Consider the following 17,519-nt stretch of genomic DNA (forward strand, 5'->3'; position numbering starts at 1 on the left):
ACCTGGCGTGTAGGACTGCCGTGCTGCTGTTGCCTAGTCAAAGTCCCCTCATCAACATCCACAATCACTTTACCGGCAGATATGCTCATCGAGCCATGGACCAATTCCTCATCTTCCGAATCAACCTCCTCAACCACACCTTCCCTATGAGCATCGCTATTCACAATCGGCGTCTCATTGCTATGCGACTTGTTCTCCGACCTCCCACGAGTCAATTTATCCAACGACTCCGGACCAGGCAAAAGTTCAGGTTGTTCATCCCCTAACACATGAAAGGAATTTTGAGATCGTCTACCCTTAACAACCTGCCAATCCTTGTGAACAAGATCTTGTTGCTTATCAGGAAGCTTTTGTTCCATATTCTCCCTTCGTGGGTTTGGAGCTTTATTACCAGAATTCCCCTTCAACAGTTTATGGCATTTATCAACAGAATGTCCCACCATTTTGCAACGAGGACAAAACAATGGAAAGTTTTCAAAACTGAATTCCACCGAAAAGGAACAATCACCACCGTCCACAATCAACGTTTCAGGTATATGCTGCGTTAAATCCATCTCAACCAGCACACGCACAAAATGCCCAACCTCACCGCTTAAAGAAGCAGCATCAGTACGGAGGGGCTGCCCCAGAATCCCAGCGATACCCGCAATAATTTCCGGGTGCCAATATTCCACAGGTAAGTAGTAAATGCGAACCCAAATCTGGGCAAACGAAGAGGACGCTTTGTAAGGATTAAAATTCCGCACCCACTCACGAATAAGTAACTGCCCCGAAGCAAGATCCCAGACCGATCTATCCATGGCCAGAATTTTATCCTCGTTCGACTGGAATTTGATAGTAAAGAAACCTTTACCCATAGGCATAAGGGTCCATGACGCTTTCGTCTTCCAGATTCTTTGCAATTCATCCTTGAGCTCCAGAGAAGTTCGAGGCTTGTCTCCTTTATTGAGAAGGTGCCTGCCAATAAGAGAGAATTTGAAGTTGGAAACCTGTTGCATGTATAAATCACGAGGGATAGTGATCGACGCCGACTCCCCATGTTTGACCGCTTTCAAGGCATGAAATCTGTGGAGAGGGATATCCGGTTTGCGCGCAGGCCTTGGAGCGACTTTATCAGCATAGGACGCCTTGGGCAGCACGTTGGTGTCATGCAGATCAACGGAGGGCTTCTGCCCCCTGAACCCTTGATTTTCCAAGTTCTGGTTTTCAAGCCTAGCAGGCGGCTTGTTAAGGGCAATCTGGTGTTCCATTGTCATCCCCAAAGAAGAAGCAGCGGACGAAGTCGGTTTCGTATTGTGCGTCCCGGAACCGGGAGGGCTGTTGCCAACAAAATTAGAAGAGACCGGTGGCAGATTGAGCCCACCTCTATCAGGAACAAGTTGAGGGCCGCCGGAATCCATCACCGGCGAGAGCAAGGCGGCACAGAAGCTAGGTTTGAAAAGAGACGGTAGAAACTAGGGTTTTCGTCATGCTCCTTTCAGTATGAGTGGACGAAGAGAATTATTTAAAGAATAATGCTAAATACACATAATATGTGCGCACATAATTGGATTTTTTTTGTTATTTTACACATTTTTATAAATTAAGAAAATAATCAAATTTTAATTGAATTTGTAATTTACATATTTATCCTCTAGCGATAATTAAGGAAGGGACAACTCATTGAATGCTATATCTTTCCTTAATATTAAAATATTTTATTTCCTTAAATTGAAATAACCTATTATCTACATTCTAAATTTCTAATTTATACAAATATTAATTTTTTAGACATTAATATATCATGAATTTTAACATATTATATATATAACTTCCGCTATATGTATCATTGAATGCTATTGACATTTATTAAGTATGAATATGAAATTATTATTTCATATTAAGTATGAATACTATAATTGAGAAAAAATATCATAAGTTGACCACATTGCATTGATTAATTAAAATAGTAAAATTGTATCATAATATATTATATTTTATGAATTAGTAAAATTAAAATAAAAAATATAAAGGAATTACTATAATTGTGAGAATAATGTGTCGATCGATTACGCAATGAAATCATAATATAGCCATATAAGGTATTATAATATGATTAATTGGTGAACTTGAAATAATAAAAATATAAATTAAAAATGAATGAATGACTATAATGGTGAAAATAATGTCATACATATATTTAAAAACTCGAATAATGTCATACGCTGACACATCGATCGATTACTAAATCAAATTATACTATAGGACATTATATTAAAATAAATTAGTGACCTTGAAAAAAAAATAGGAAGGGATAGCTAAAATATTTAGAATAATATCATATGTTAACTACTTTCTTTGATTATTTCATAAAACTATATGTTAATAAGTAAATAAGAAGTAACAAATTAGTGAACATAAAATTTATTAAACATAAATGTATGACTATAGTTGTGGGAATAATGTCATACGTTGAGCACATCAATCGATAACTCAATAAAAATATACTATAGGACAATATATTATAATAAATTAGTTAACTCGAAAATAACAAATTAAAAAAATTAAAAATAAATATAATTATGAAATAATATCTTACGTTGAGAACATGGATCAATTACTTAATAAAATTATACCATAATAAATTTAATGAACTCAAAATTTAAAATATAACATATGAAGGAATCACTATAGTTTTGTAAATAAATTAATAAAAATAACAAAAATAAAAAGTAAAACACAAATGGAAAGGAAAAACAAAGTAAAAAGTGTACTATTGTACTGTAGTACACTAGTACGCCATCCGTGCGATGCACGACTAACATAACAATAACCGACATATTTAAATGAATAAGTATAAATATTAAATAAAATCAAAAATATAAATAAATGCAAATTATGTTTTAAAATAAATAAAATAATTCATACAATGAAAATTAACATTACACGTACATTATCATCATCATCATCATCATTATTATTATTATTATTATTATTATTAAACTGCGATTTTCTATAAAAAGAAAAGAAAAAACCATTGAAAGCACAAGAAAAGCAGACTAAGGGTCGAGCCTCATTAAAATCTTCTTACGAAAAACCCAAAGGGAAAAACCGTAAAAAGGAAAAAGAGTACTCGTCTACAAGACGAAAAAGAAAGAAGGAAAGAGCAGAAGAGAAAGTTTCCGGAATTCCGGCCTAACCATCGTCCCCAAACAATCCCGGCTCTCACCCTACAAAAACAAAAACCCAAACAGCTCGGAAGGCAAAAAGGCCGGTGAGACATCGTCGCCAAAAGTCTGCCAACCTCAAACGAGCCTAAACCAAAAGAAGGGAAGCTACACGGCCGGTTATACGTCGTCGCCGTAAGCACCCCCACAACCCACAACCCAACCAAACCCCACGAAGAAACGTAAACTACAAGAAAGCAGAAAGGGTAGCTACCCGGCCGGTTATACGCCATCGCCGTAAGCACCCCACCGCCGAAAAACCAAGCCAAAGGAAGTCGGCTCAACCTAACTAAACTCCACGAAGGATTAACAAACTAGAGGCAAAAGTTTCGGCCGGTGAGAAGCCGTCGCCAGAAACTAACCATCCTCAAACGCACAAACCGAAGAGACGTAAACCACAAGTAAGCAGCAAGGGTAGTTACACGGCCGGTTATATGCCGTTGCCGCAAACACCCCCACTGCCTAATAATAATAATAATTATTATTATTATTATACGTCATAATAAATAAATAAATATTTTCGTACACAAACATAAATAAAAAGTTGTAAGAAGAGAGAAAATAAAATATATTAAAATTTTCATAATTTATTCATTTTAAATTCATTTTGATGATTTTTTATATCTTATTAAATAATTTGTCACAAACTTAAATTTAAGATGCATATTCTTCATTAACCAAATTTGATGATCTTTAGAAAAGAATTAAATTATATAAAAAATAGAGATAAAAATAGATTTAAATAAATGGGAGAAGAGAAAGAAAAAAATAGAGAAAAATTGGAGGAAAAAAAAACTCTTATTTTATATATATTATATAGATTATATAGTTTGTACAATTAAATATTGGAAGAATATTGTGACATTGCTTAAAGGATATTTTTTAAAAATAAATCGTAGTATTATCTCATCCATGAATTTTATTGTTTAAAACAAATATTAGTAGATAGGATAATGATTAATGAAAATATTTGTATTTTAAATAAAAGAATTAATAAAATCGTTTAACATCATTTCTAAAACAAAGTGGTATCTTGATTAGTGGCCATGCATATCAATATTTTGTTTCCAAAATTGTGTTGCAGTAATAAAAGGAAAAAAAATCTTTAGAAATTTTCCAATATAAATTAAGGGTAATTTAGTAACAAAAATAATTTAAATTAGGTAATAAATTTTCAAGGGCATTATGTGTGCACATATTATGTGTGTTTAGCAGTACTCTTATTTAAATCAATACAACAGTAGAACCGTGGATCTAGATCTGTAGACTCATGAATCTTATCAGTATCTAAATTATTTAAATCCGTGGAATCTGAAATAAATCTACACTTGTAAAAATAAAACGGATTTGAATCTAATATATATAAAATTCGATCTAGATCCGACTCATTTCCATTCTTAAATATAAAATTCGATCTAGATCCGACTCATGGGTCTACGGGGACCTTGCACGTTCTAATTTATTAGTTCTTTTGTGTTGGTAAGTAAAGTATGTGGCCATTAATGTGGACACATCTCCCGTGAAATGTACCTTTATTTATTGATAGCAACATGTTTAAGTTATTGATAGCAACATGTTTAAGTTATTGATAGCAACATATTTAATTTATTTGTGTGTCAAATTTTGAACATTTTTTTTATAAAATGTATCTATTTTTATTTTTATTTTTATTTTAAAATAATAATTTTCAACATTTTTTAGAAAATATTACCAACTTCTAGTTTCTACTTAACTCTTTCACAATTGTTAAAAAAAAAAAAAAAAAATCCTAGATCACAATTACTCCCTCCGTCTAATTTATCTTGGCACATTTATTTTGAGCATGAAAATTAAAAATAAAGGATTAAGGGTGTAAAGTGAGTAGAGACCATTTATTTTATGAGTACTGCTAAACACACATAATATGTGCACACATAATGCCCTTGAAAATTTATTACCTAATTTAAATTATTTTATTACTAAATTACCCTTAATTTATATTAGAAATTTTCTAAAGATTTTTTTTCCTTTTATTACTGCAACACAATTTTGGAAACAAAATATTGATATGCATGGCCACTAATCAAGATGCCACTTTGTTTTAGAAATGATGTTAGACGGTTTTATTAATTCTTTTATTTAAAATACAAATATTTTCATTAATCATTATTTTATCTACTAATATTTGTTTTAAACAATAAAATTAATGGATGAGATAATACTACTATTTATTTTTAAAAAATATCCTTTAAACAATGTCACAATATTCTTCCAAATATTTAATTGTACAAACTATATAATCTATATAAGAAGAGTTTTTTTTTCTTCCAAATTTTCTCTATTTTTTTCTTTCTCTTCTCCCATTTATTTAAATCTATTTTTATCTCTATTTTTTATATAATTTAATTCTTTTGTAAAGATCATCAAATTTGGTTAATGAAGAATATGCATCTTAAATTTAAGTTTGTGACAAATTATTTAATAAGATATAAAAAATCATCAAAATGAATTTAAAATGAATAAATTATGAAAATAATAATAATAATAATAATAATAATAATAATAATAATAATAATAATGATAATGTACGTGTAATGTTAATTTTCATTATATGAATTATTTTATTTATTTTAAAACATAATTTGCATTTATTTATATTTTTGATTTTATTTAATATTTATACTTATTCATTTAAATATGTCGGTTATTGTTATGTTAGTCGTGCATCGCACGGATGGCGTACTAGTGTACTATAGTACAATAGTACACTTTTTGTTTTGTTTTTCCTTTCCATTTTCTTTTTCATTTGTGTTTTATTTTTTATTTTTGTTATTTTTATTAATTTATTTTCAAAACTATAGTAATTCCTTCATATGTTATATTTTAAATTTTGAGTTCATTAAATTTATTATGGTATAATTTTATTGAGTAATTGATCCATGTTCTCAACGAAAGATATTATTTCATAATTATATTTATTTTTAAAATTTTTTTAATTTGTTATTTTGAGTTAACTAATTTATTATAATATATTGTCCTATAGTATATTTTTATTGAGTTATCGATTGATGTGCTCAACGTATGACAGGTCGATGGATTGAGCGCAATGAAACCTTCGAAACTTTGTCCAAACCCTAGCCTTGCCGCCTTCCCTGCCGATTTCTGATGCAGCCTTCGTCGGACTCCGGCGGCCGCGCTAACATGGTGAACGTTGGAGGCACCATGACTGTTTCCAATAACTTTTCTCTGAATTCCGCTGGTTTTAATCGCACTGGGCGAAACCCTAGCCCACCCCATAACTCTCAAACTGCTCCACAAGGGAAAGCTTCTGGCTCTTCGACGGACTCAGGTGACCGCGCCAACTCGGTGAATGTTGGAGGCGCCAAGAATACCGCTGGTTTTAAGGTCAAAGAGCGAAACCCTAATCCTCCACATAACTTCCAGACTGCTTCACACGGAAAAGTCTCGGGATATTCGATGGATCAACAGCATACCACAGACTCACCCAGTCATGGTGAAAACACGTTGACTGAGACGACAGTTCCTGCTGTTGAAATTCCTCCGATGAAATCTTATGCTGATATTACTACGAATAGGGTTCCTCGTCGACCTGATATAGCTGCTCATCACTTCCACGCCCTTAGGCCTACTAAAGAGGGAGATCATGTCTGTTTCAAGATGCCTAAGGATCTGCTTTCAAAACAATTGTCTCTGTTTGAACATGCCATGACGGGACGACTTTTTCTACGTAAAGGAGAGAAACCCAAGCCTGCGATGATTATCAAGAAGGAGCTTTCTAAACTTTGGAACATCAATGAGAACTGGCAGATCATTCCTTTGGGAAAAGGATACTATACGATGGTGTTCAAAAATGCGGAAGATAAACTACGTGCCAAGACTAAGCCGATTTGGGAAATTTTTGAGGGCTATATTAGAATGCGGGAATGGGTCAAAAACTTTGATCCTTTTAAGGAACACTCCTCTTTAGCCAATGTTTGGGTTCGTATTCACTATCTTCCCATTGAATATTGGCATGCTGAGGTGATTTCTGGCATTGCTAGATACATAGGGCATCCTCTCAAGATTGACGGGGCTTCTATTACTCGCGATTTTGGGCAGTTTGCGCGAATCCTGGTGGAACTAGATATGTCACAACCTCTCCCTAATACCTTACTCTTTGATGCGGATGATTTTTCTTTTCACGTAGAATTTTCTTATGAATATTTGCCCTTCTATTGTTCTAGGTGTAAAATCACGGGACACTCCCCGGATAAATGCCGCAAAGCTCAATCTAAGGCCGGGGGAGGTGCTAATGCTGAATCAAAACAGCCTCCAAAAGTTTTGGGGAGGCAATGGCAGGAAATTTCGGATTCCCGGGGAGAGTTGGGTCCGGGTGGTTCGAACCGTGATGGTGAACGTAGACAAACGGCTGGGAGTCCTACTTCTTTGAAAAAGCAGAACTCGGTGACTACGAATGAAAATAGATTTCACATCTTGAATGATGACGTGGGGATTATGATAGAAACCGAGGAGGGTTTGGTTGAGCAGCAGGGAGCTCCACATGAGGAAAAATCTACTCAGAAGAAGTCAAAGGAAGTTGTTAAGGAGAATCCGAACGCTCCAATCAAGTGGAGCGTGCAACCTCAGGAGCAGGCACCCAGGGCAGAAGATGATTCGCGAGGAGCGATTGTTATTGAAGATCAGATGGTTCAGCTGGGAAATCAAGAACAAATCTGTTCAGGTTCGGACCTTTTGGAAGCCATCTCCAAACCGGTTCAGAGGTCGGTTGTTGATAACAATCTTACAGATTACAGCTCGGAGGAGGAAATTGAGACTATTATTGCTGATGTTGAGACAGCTGCGACTGGAGAGAAGTCTGTTAAAGCTATGGAAAACGCCATGAAAGCTGAGCGATTGGAGCAGATTCTCGCTCTCGCCAAGGCGCCCATTCCGGAGGTTAAAAGGGGGCGTGGCCGTCCCACGAAAAAGGAGCAAGCGGCAAGATCTGTTGGTCAAGTTGTTTCACAGCAGGCGGATGAAACGATTAAAAGTCGTTTGAGGAAATCAGGAGACAATGGAACTAAGCCTCGGGAGTATGTGATTGACAATAGTGGCAAAGCGTGTTTCCAAGCGATGGATAATGTTGTTAAAGAGAGCTGGGCTGATCAAGTGGAGAGAAGCGGGGCTTCTCCTGCTAATCCGAATTGATTTTATGAATATTATGGCCTGGAATGTCCGTGGGATGACGGACGAGTCCAAGCGTTTGCTCAAAGAGCATTGTAGTTCGTTTTCTCCTGTTATCTTGGGTATTATTGAACCTAAGAAAGCTCTTCGTAAAATTCGCCAAAACTTCTGGACTTCGGTGAATTTAGTCCCGGTGCACCAGAACTGTAGAGATCCTAGTTGCCCGAACATTTGGATCCTTGCTCAGCCTTCTGTTGTTACCACTGTCATCTTTTCTTCGTCTCAGGCGGTTATCGTTGATTGTATCTGGCAGAATCTTTGCTTTCGTGTTGCCATTATTCATGGGGCTAATGAACAAACTCTTAGACGTGATCTTTGGAGAGATTTGCTTCACTTTACTTCTGGTAACACCGTTTTTATTGGGGATTTTAATGCCGTGAAAGGTGCCAATGAAAGAATCAGCACTGCTTCTCCGGCCAGAAGCTCGTGTATGGAGTTTTGTTCCTTTATTGATGATACTTGCTTTATCGAGTCCCCTACTGACGGGTTGCGTTTTACTTGGTCGGGTCGTCGATTTCTTCCTCGTCATGTGGAATCCATTCTTGACAGAGCTCTGTTCTCTCAAAGCTTTGCTGATCTTTGGGACTCGGTCACCACTTCGATCCTTCCCCGGGTTACTTCTGACCACTCTCCTCTCGTTTTAAGATGCAATCGTTTTTGCTATTCTGGCAAACGTCAGTTCCGTTTCTTGAACATGTGGGTTCTGCATCCTACGTTCCAGGAGACGGTCCGTACTTCGTGGCAGAATGCCGTTAGCACTAGCTGCCCGATTCTTCTTGTGATGCTGAAGCTGAAGCGGCTTCGCTCTGTTATTAAGAACTGGAATAAGGAGATCTTTGGAAACGTTGATCTGAGGATTGCGGAGTTTCAGCGACAGTTAGCTATAACTCAGGGAAAGATCTCGGATACTGGCTATACCGATACTTTATTTGATGAGGAGGTAAGTTTACAGGCTGAGCTGAATATTGCGCTTACGCAGAAAAATAATCTCTTACAGCAGAAGAGCAGGGCTACCTGGTTACATGATGGGGACAGAAACACTTCTTTTTTCCACAGATTGACGAAGTTTAAAAAACGGAGAACGTCGATCACTCGGCTTCGTGTTAATGGTGTGGACACTTATGATCAACACACCATTGAACAGCATGTTGTCGAGCATTTTTCTGCTCTGTTTTCTGATGATGGCAGCCCGCACGCTGACCCTATGGAGGTGGAGGCGCTCATTGAGCATTCTGTTTCTGAGGAGCAGAATCATACTTTGGTCTGTATTCCTGATGAAAGTGAGATTGCGGCGGCGGTTTTTGGTATGGATTCCAACAGTGCTCCTGGCCCGGATGGCTTTTCGGGAAAGTTCTTTCATAGTTGTTGGGAGACTCTTAAGACGGATGTGGTTAAGGCGGTCCAGACTTTCTTCTCTAGATCCTATCTTCCCACTGGTTGCAATTCGAGCACTATGATTCTTATTCCTAAAAAGGAAGCTGTTGCTTCTGTGGCTGACCTTCGTCCCATTGTGCTCTCGAATTTCTTATTCAAAATCATTTCGAAGATTCTGGCTTCGAGGCTTAGTGTGGTGGCTGCCACTCATGTTTCTGCTAACCAATTTGGCTTTATTAGCGGGCGGAATATTCATGACTGCGTTATGCTCAGCTCTGAGGGGTTCAACTGTATGCAAAGGACAAATCGGGGATACAATATGGCCTGCAAAATTGATATCAAAAAAGCCTTTGACACTATTCGTTGGGAGTTCATTGTGCAAGTTCTGAGGGCGAACGGATATCATGAGACTTTCATCAGGTGGATTTCTATCATCTTTCAATCTGCCAGGCTTTCGATTTTGTTCAATGGCAAGATCAGTGGTTATTTTGCTTGCTCTCGTGGCGTCAGGCAAGGGGATCCTCTTTCGCCTATTCTTTTTGGAATTGCTGAAGATGTTTTAAGCCGTCTCATAAGCAGCTGTGTGGACTCTAGACATCTCGTTCCTATGGGATTCAGTAGGAATGCCCACTTCCCTACGCACCTGTTTTATGCGGATGATATCATTCTTTTCTGCACTGCCACTGTTCGGAATGCACGTAAGATTCAGGATATTTTGACCTATTATGGCTCCATCTCTGGGCAGATTTGCAGCCAGGAAAAGTCGAACATTTATTTTGGCTCCAAAGTTCCCACTGAGAGAAGACGGGCTATTCAGCGTGCCATGGGATTTGCTATTGGGAATCTGCCGGTGATCTATTTGGGCGTTCCTATTTTCATAGGACGTCCCCGTGCCTCTTATTTTATGCCCATCTTCGATCGTATTGTGCAGAAATTTGCCAGGTGGAAAGGTCTTCAGCTCTCCATTGCTGGTCGTCTTTGTCTTGTTCGCTCGGTGATCCAGAGTTCGATTGTGCATTCAATGATGGTTTATCGGTGGCCTAAATCTCTGCTGCATTCCTTGGATAAGAAGTGCAGGAACTTCGTCTGGACCGGGAACATTGATGAGCGACCTAAATGCTCGGTTAGTTGGGGGCGTGTGTGTGCGCCTAAGGAAGAGGGAGGACTTGGAATTAAATCGTTTACCTTAATGAATCAATCCTTCTTGATGAAGTTGGCTTGGAAGATGATTAAAGGTGTTGATTGGGCTCACAAGATCATGAGGTCTCGTTATCTTACTCCGTTCGGTTATGCCAAAGAACAAATTGCTAATTCTTCTATTTGGCTTGGTGTCAAGCACGAGATAAATAATTTGGTGGAGGACTCTTACATTTATGTTAACCGTGGAGATAGCACGTATTTTTGGCGGGATGACTGGCTCGGCTACAAACTTGTGGACAAGCTTTCTATTCCTCATTTTATGCATGATTATCTCCAGTTTTCGGTGCAGGATTATTACTATGATGGTCTCTGGCACTTTTCTGCTTCTTTTGTCAACAAGTTCCCTGATATTGTGGCGGACATCTTGCTTGTCCCTATGGGAGAGGAACAAGACGCACGGTTCTGGAAACACTCGCTTAAGGGAGAGGTCTCGGCGGCTCTTGCTTTTTCTAGCAAATGTCACCGTTTTCCCAAAGTGAAATGGGGAAAGTGGATTTGGGAGGGCTACATTCCGGTCCGCCGTTCTATATTATGCTGGCGTGTTCTTCATGAGAGACTCCCCACCATGGACATTCTTATTCGGCAAGGTTTGACAGCTCCTAATGGCTGTCCTATTTGCTACTTGGAGGCGGAATCCATTTCGCATATCATGTGGAGTTGCTCCAAAGTCAGGCCTTTGTGGATTGCTTTGCTCTCTTGGTTCGGCAAAGAAGATTTTCTGAATTCGTTGGATATTCATTCTTTTTTGGTTATTGCTTGGAATACTCACTTTAGTGCGCAGGTTCTTGCGATCTGGAAAGCTGCCATTCTCACTCTCATGTGGAAGATTTGGGATGCCAGAAATGCGACGATTTTCGAAGACCTCCAGTTTAGCAACCAATCTATTCTTGCTTTTGTTAAAGCTTTCTTGAAAGAATTAGATGTCAATTTCCAAAAGCTTGGTACGATGGATAATACTTGGAGTGATTACTTAATCACTAGAGAGCTTGGGGTCAGAGGTCGGGTCGCACCTCCTCCTCGTATGATTGAGGTTCATTGGTGGCCTCCTGTGGATCATTGGATTAAAGTAAATACTGATGGCTCGGCTGATGGGGCGCCTGGTAACATTGCCGCGGGTGGGGTTTTTCGTGACAATTGGGCTAGTGTTCGTGGTTGTTTTCATATTAAGGGAGGGACTGGCTATGCTTTTGAAGCGGAGCTTCTAGCGGTCATTACCGCTATCAACATTGCTCATGATCGTGGTTGGCATTACTTGTGGATTGAAGCGGATTCGATGTATGTTGTCCATCTTCTGGAGTCGCGGTCCACGGACGTTCCTTGGCGTTTTATTGCTTCCTGGAAAAATGTTCTAAAAATCTTGAATGATTTTCAGCTGATGGTTACTCATATTTACAGGGAGGGTAATCAACCTGCGGATGTTATGGCAAATGGCAATAGGCAGGAGGGATGGTGGCCGTTTGCCATTGATGAGATCAAGCTTGCGGTTGCGCGCGATATGTCGTCTCAAAGTCATGTTAGAATTGCTCGCTAGATTTGTGGGTCTTGTTGTGCCGCTGCTCCAGTTTGGGAGTGTTTTTCGCGATTGGCGTTTAGGATATCGGGAGTTTTGCGGGTGGCGGATTGTGTGGGGATGTCTCTCCGTCTTTTTAACAGTCGTCTGGCGAGCTAGTGGCTGGGGGCGGGGAGGTCGGATCTCGTCTGGTGGAGCCGCGTCGATTCTGGTCACTCCTAGAATTGATGGTCGGCGGTTTTTATTTTTGCAGGGAGCAGCTTTGGTCGTTGATGTGCTCTCTCGCTGGTTTTTACCTATGACCTATGTCTCTGTTTGGAATAGCTTGTGTGAGGATTCTGTGCTTGATAGGGACTTCGCGGCTTTGGTGAACAGGTGGCTTGGGAATGACGGCGGTAACGCCGAGAGTTGGGTTCAGGCGAAGTATGGGGTTTGGGGCTGTTCTGATGTGAGCTGGAGTTGGGGTTGGAGTGGCAGTGGAGCTCTTCCGTGTCCGGGTGAGCTCGGCTCGGGGGTGAAACTGGTCGGACTCTTTTGGATCTCGACTTCCTCTCTTGGAGTCGGGTTTTGGTGGGATTCAGCGGAGGCCGTCATTGACGAGCTGAATCTCGGAAGTTTTATCTCCTCCTTTGTTTTGCTTACACGATACACCGGGTTTACGTCACTCGTCTTTGGTGCGCGCTGTTTGGTTTCCGTGTTTGATTTGTGTCTTTTGTCTGTTGTTTCTTTGTGTTGGGAAGCCGAGCAACTTAGGGGTGATGGTTAGGCCGGAACCTTTGAAGTTGTCTCACCTCCGCTTCCTTTCACCTTTGTGCTTCAACGAATACTCTTTTTCCCCTTTAAGGATTTTCCCTCGCGGGTTTGCCTTAGAGGGGTTTTAATGAGGCTCGGCCCTTAGTTTGCGCTTTGTGCTCTCAAGGGTTTTTTGTTTTCTTTTTTCAATAAAATCTTAATTTAATAAAGTGCTCAACGTATGACATTATTCACACAACTATAGTCATACATTTATGTTTAATAAATTTTATGTTCACTAATTTGTTACTTCTTATTTACTTATTAACATATAGTTTTATGAAATAATCAAAGAAAGTAGTTAACGTATGATATTATTCTAAATATTTTAGCTATCCCTTCCTATTTTTTTTTCAAGTTCACTAATTTATTGTAATATAATGTCCTATAGTATAATTTGATTTAGTAATCGATCGATGTGTCAGCGTATGGCATTATTCGAGTTTTTAAATATATCTATGACATTATTTTCACCATTATAGTCATTCATTCATTTTTAATTTATATTTTTATTATTTCAAGTTCACCAATTAATCATATTATAATACCTTATATGGGCCATGGCTATATTATGATTTCGTTGCGTAATCGATCGACACATTATTCTCACAATTATAGTAATTCCTTTATATTTTTTATTTTAATTTTACTAATTCATAAAATATAATATATTATGATACAATTTGTGGTTGATCATAGCAACAATAGTGCTATGCGGCCGAGGGACTTTGTGGTTGATCATAGCAACAATAGTGCTATGCGTGCTATGAACAATATCGCGCACGGCCGTTGGTCGGATGAAATGGAGTTGGACGACTGATTTTATTGCCAAGCATTGTCTTTTGACTTAAGCTGTCCTATGCGTTGATGTTTTTGTTTTACGAGCTCTTTTCGAGTCTCGGGCCCTAAGTTTGCTTTCTTGTGCCTTCAAGGGTTTTTTCTTTTTCCTTTTTAATAAAACTCAATTTCATCATGATACAATTTTATTATTTAATCCATCAATGCAATGTGGTCAACTTATGATATTTTTTCTCAATTATAGTAATTGATTTTATTATTTAATCCATCAATGCAATGTGTTGACCAAACGGTAAAGGGTTAGTATAATTATAATAATAATAATAATAATGTAAAATAAATAGGGTTACATAATATGAAAAATCAAAATTGCTAAAAGTTCATACCTAAACTTCATTTTTGACGCTTTTTATAAATTATATTACAATAATAGCCACTAATTAAATTTATAGCAAAATAAACATTCCTTTATATACTTTATAATTTTTATTAAATTCTTAACATTTCAGAATGTAGCATGCATGATTACCAATTAATATCCTATATCTTCCATCTTTAAGTTTATTGTGAACTTTTTCTTTCTATTGACATTTATTAAGTATGAATATGAAATAATAATTTAACCTCATTTTATAATCTATGCATTCCGATTTAAATTTTGGGGTGATATGTTGGATGACGAAGATGTTGGGGACGAGGATTCTTTTTTAAATTTTTCTTCTTAGCTTTCGTTTCCTTTGTTTTAGTCTTCCCGTGGTATATATATATATATATATATATATATAGGAATTGGTTCAATTGAGATTTATATATATTTTGAGATTTTGAGATAAATGAACATATAAATACATTTTGATGAACTTGTCAATTAATTTTTATGAACGCGCGTTGGTCTAGGGTTCAATCCCTACAAGTGGCGTGTTTTTTAAATAAATTAAATAGATTCATATGTTCATCAGTTATATTGGTTATGTTCAAAGAATTTATTTATATGTTCATTTATCTCAAAATCTCAAAATATTTAAAATCTCAATATAAGCTAACCCTATATATATATATATATATATATATATATATATATATATATATATAGGGAGAGGTTCAAATAAGAACCATTAAATAAAATTAGAACAGAGAACCATTTTAAACCATTCGATCATCAAGATCTACAGTGGATGCATCATCTTGGTGGATGAATGCAGATCCTGGGTTCGAATCCTGAAGGGAGCAAAAAATTTATTATTTTCGGATACATTAAATTTAATAGCGAATGCATTAATTTATATAGTAGATGCATTGATTTTAATGGTTCTCATGTTCTCACGATAAGTGTGGTTCTCACTATAACCGCACCCTATATATATATATATATATATATATATATATATATATAATATGTTAAAATTCATGATATATTAATGTCTAAAAAATTAATATTTGTATAAATTAGAATGTAGATAATGGTTATTTCAATTTATGGAAATAAAATATTTTAATATTAAGGAAAGATATAGCATTCAATGAGTTGTCCCTTCCTTAATTATCGCTAGAGGATAAATATGTAAATTACAAATTCAATTAAAATTTGATTATTTTCTTAATTTATGAAAATGTGTAAAATGACAAAAAAATTCAATTATGTGCGCACATATTATGCATATTTAGCATTATTCTTATTTTATATGTGTAGAAATAATAGAGATCATATATTATTTTTGAAAAATATTATTATAAATTGGACAAAAAAATCCCAAGATATGTGGGACGAATAGTTTCTTGTGTGTTTTATTCTTAGGTTGTGTGATGTAGGAAATTCCACGCACTCCTCATATTCTGTCTCTCTCAGAGACATCATGGGCTGAATGTGAAAGAAGCGCCGCTGGTGAGGCCAATAGTAGGAGTATGTAGCTGTCGAATTTGGACTAGCCGCTTCAAATTCTTGATACTATTAAATATAATTTTATTTTATTTTATTTTATTTTCATTTTTTTTTATTATTTATTGGCTTTTTAAAACAAAATAGATTATTTCGATTTTTTTTATTTAATTTGATTGTTATTCTAAAAATTTCGATTTGATTTTAGCAAAAACCTGGAACCGAAAATTGAATGCACCTTATCTATCTAAATTAATTAAAAAAAAAAAAAAACAACAACAAATATATGCAGCCACATTATGTCACCCCACAAACTAGTTTAATAGAAAAAATCTTGATTTATTTAATTTATTTTTTAAAATAAAAATAGGATTTAGCTATTTTATTGTATTCTCTATATTATAATTATTTTTTTAAAAAATTTGCATTATTTATTTTTAATTTATTTTTTTAATAAAAATAAAGAAGTTACAAAAAAATTGTAAAAAAAATAACTACAATGTAGAGAATACAATAAAATAACTAAATCTTATTTTCATTTTAACAAATAAGTTAAATATGTTGAAAGGAAAGAAAGTAATTTTGGGGATTGAAGATCATTTAATCAATCAAAGATCCTTAATGGAAGTTTCCTTTTATTTACTTATCTTGTATGATTCTTTGTAACCCTATAAGGGTGTCTGTAATACACAATCAAAAAATAAGAAATACAAATACAATTTTACAGCCATCAAAACCTTCTTTGTTCTTTATTTCTTTTCCTATGTGGATACCATGTTTTAACAAAATAAATTAATTTTTTTTCTATTTAAATAATTTGTGGATGGCCACCATGTGTAGCATCAAATCTATTCAGCAATGTGACGATGCACAAAAGTAAATTAGTTCTTTTTACAGCTTTACAATGCGCTGAAATCTGGAACTATTGTAATCAATCATGCCTCGTACGTGACCACTCGGTGGTGTCTCCTTGACTTCCTTCTTCGGTGGAGTATCTTATGGGCATATGTGTTTTTTGCTTTCTTGTTAGTTTGTCTGGGGGGGGCTTCTTGATGATTTTTTGTTTTTTGCTCCTTGTTTTGCTTTCAGTTTTATTTTTCTCGTCTTTTCTATGTAATAAACGAGTACTCTTTTTTTTTTTAGTTTTTTTTCATTGAATCTTTTCTAAAAAAATGTTTCGAAAAGTGTCAGCCCTTAGAGCACTCCCAGCAGATCACCTAAATGCATTACTAACTCTAAATTTAGGCTAAAACAATTGAAAATGAGATAAAAAATGCATCCAGCAGATCCCCTAAATTGAATGGGGCCCACAAAAAATTTTACACCTACCTAAATTCAATCTTAAATTTACACCCATCCTAAATTTATTTTAAGCTTATAATTAATAGGGCCCACATATAATTATTGCTTTTATGTAGAAAATAGGAGATCTGGTGTATGCATTTATAAAATGGAGATCCTAAAATTAAATAGGGAAGTTTTAGGGAGGAATATAGGAGCATAATTTTGGGATTTCTGCTGGGAGTGCTCTTAGTATGTA

The 17,519-nt window shown here is 36.1% G+C and overlaps 1 protein-coding gene across 1 annotated transcript; it reads left to right on the plus strand.

Annotated features, from left to right (window-relative positions):
• The first annotated feature begins 8,427 nt into the window (after positions 1-8,427).
• On the plus strand, positions 8,428-13,279 carry LOC130990061 (uncharacterized). The gene is made up of 3 exons (XM_057914259.1): positions 8,428-12,278; positions 12,399-12,516; positions 12,767-13,279. The coding sequence occupies exons 1-3, from the start codon at positions 8,428-8,430 to the stop codon at positions 13,277-13,279; spliced, it is 4,482 nt and encodes a 1,493-aa protein (XP_057770242.1).
• Positions 13,280-17,519: the final 4,240 nt, after the last annotated feature.

The sequence above is a fragment of the Salvia miltiorrhiza genome, chromosome 6, assembly GCF_028751815.1.
Source record: "Salvia miltiorrhiza cultivar Shanhuang (shh) chromosome 6, IMPLAD_Smil_shh, whole genome shotgun sequence".
NCBI classification, from domain to species: Eukaryota; Viridiplantae; Streptophyta; class Magnoliopsida; order Lamiales; family Lamiaceae; genus Salvia; species Salvia miltiorrhiza.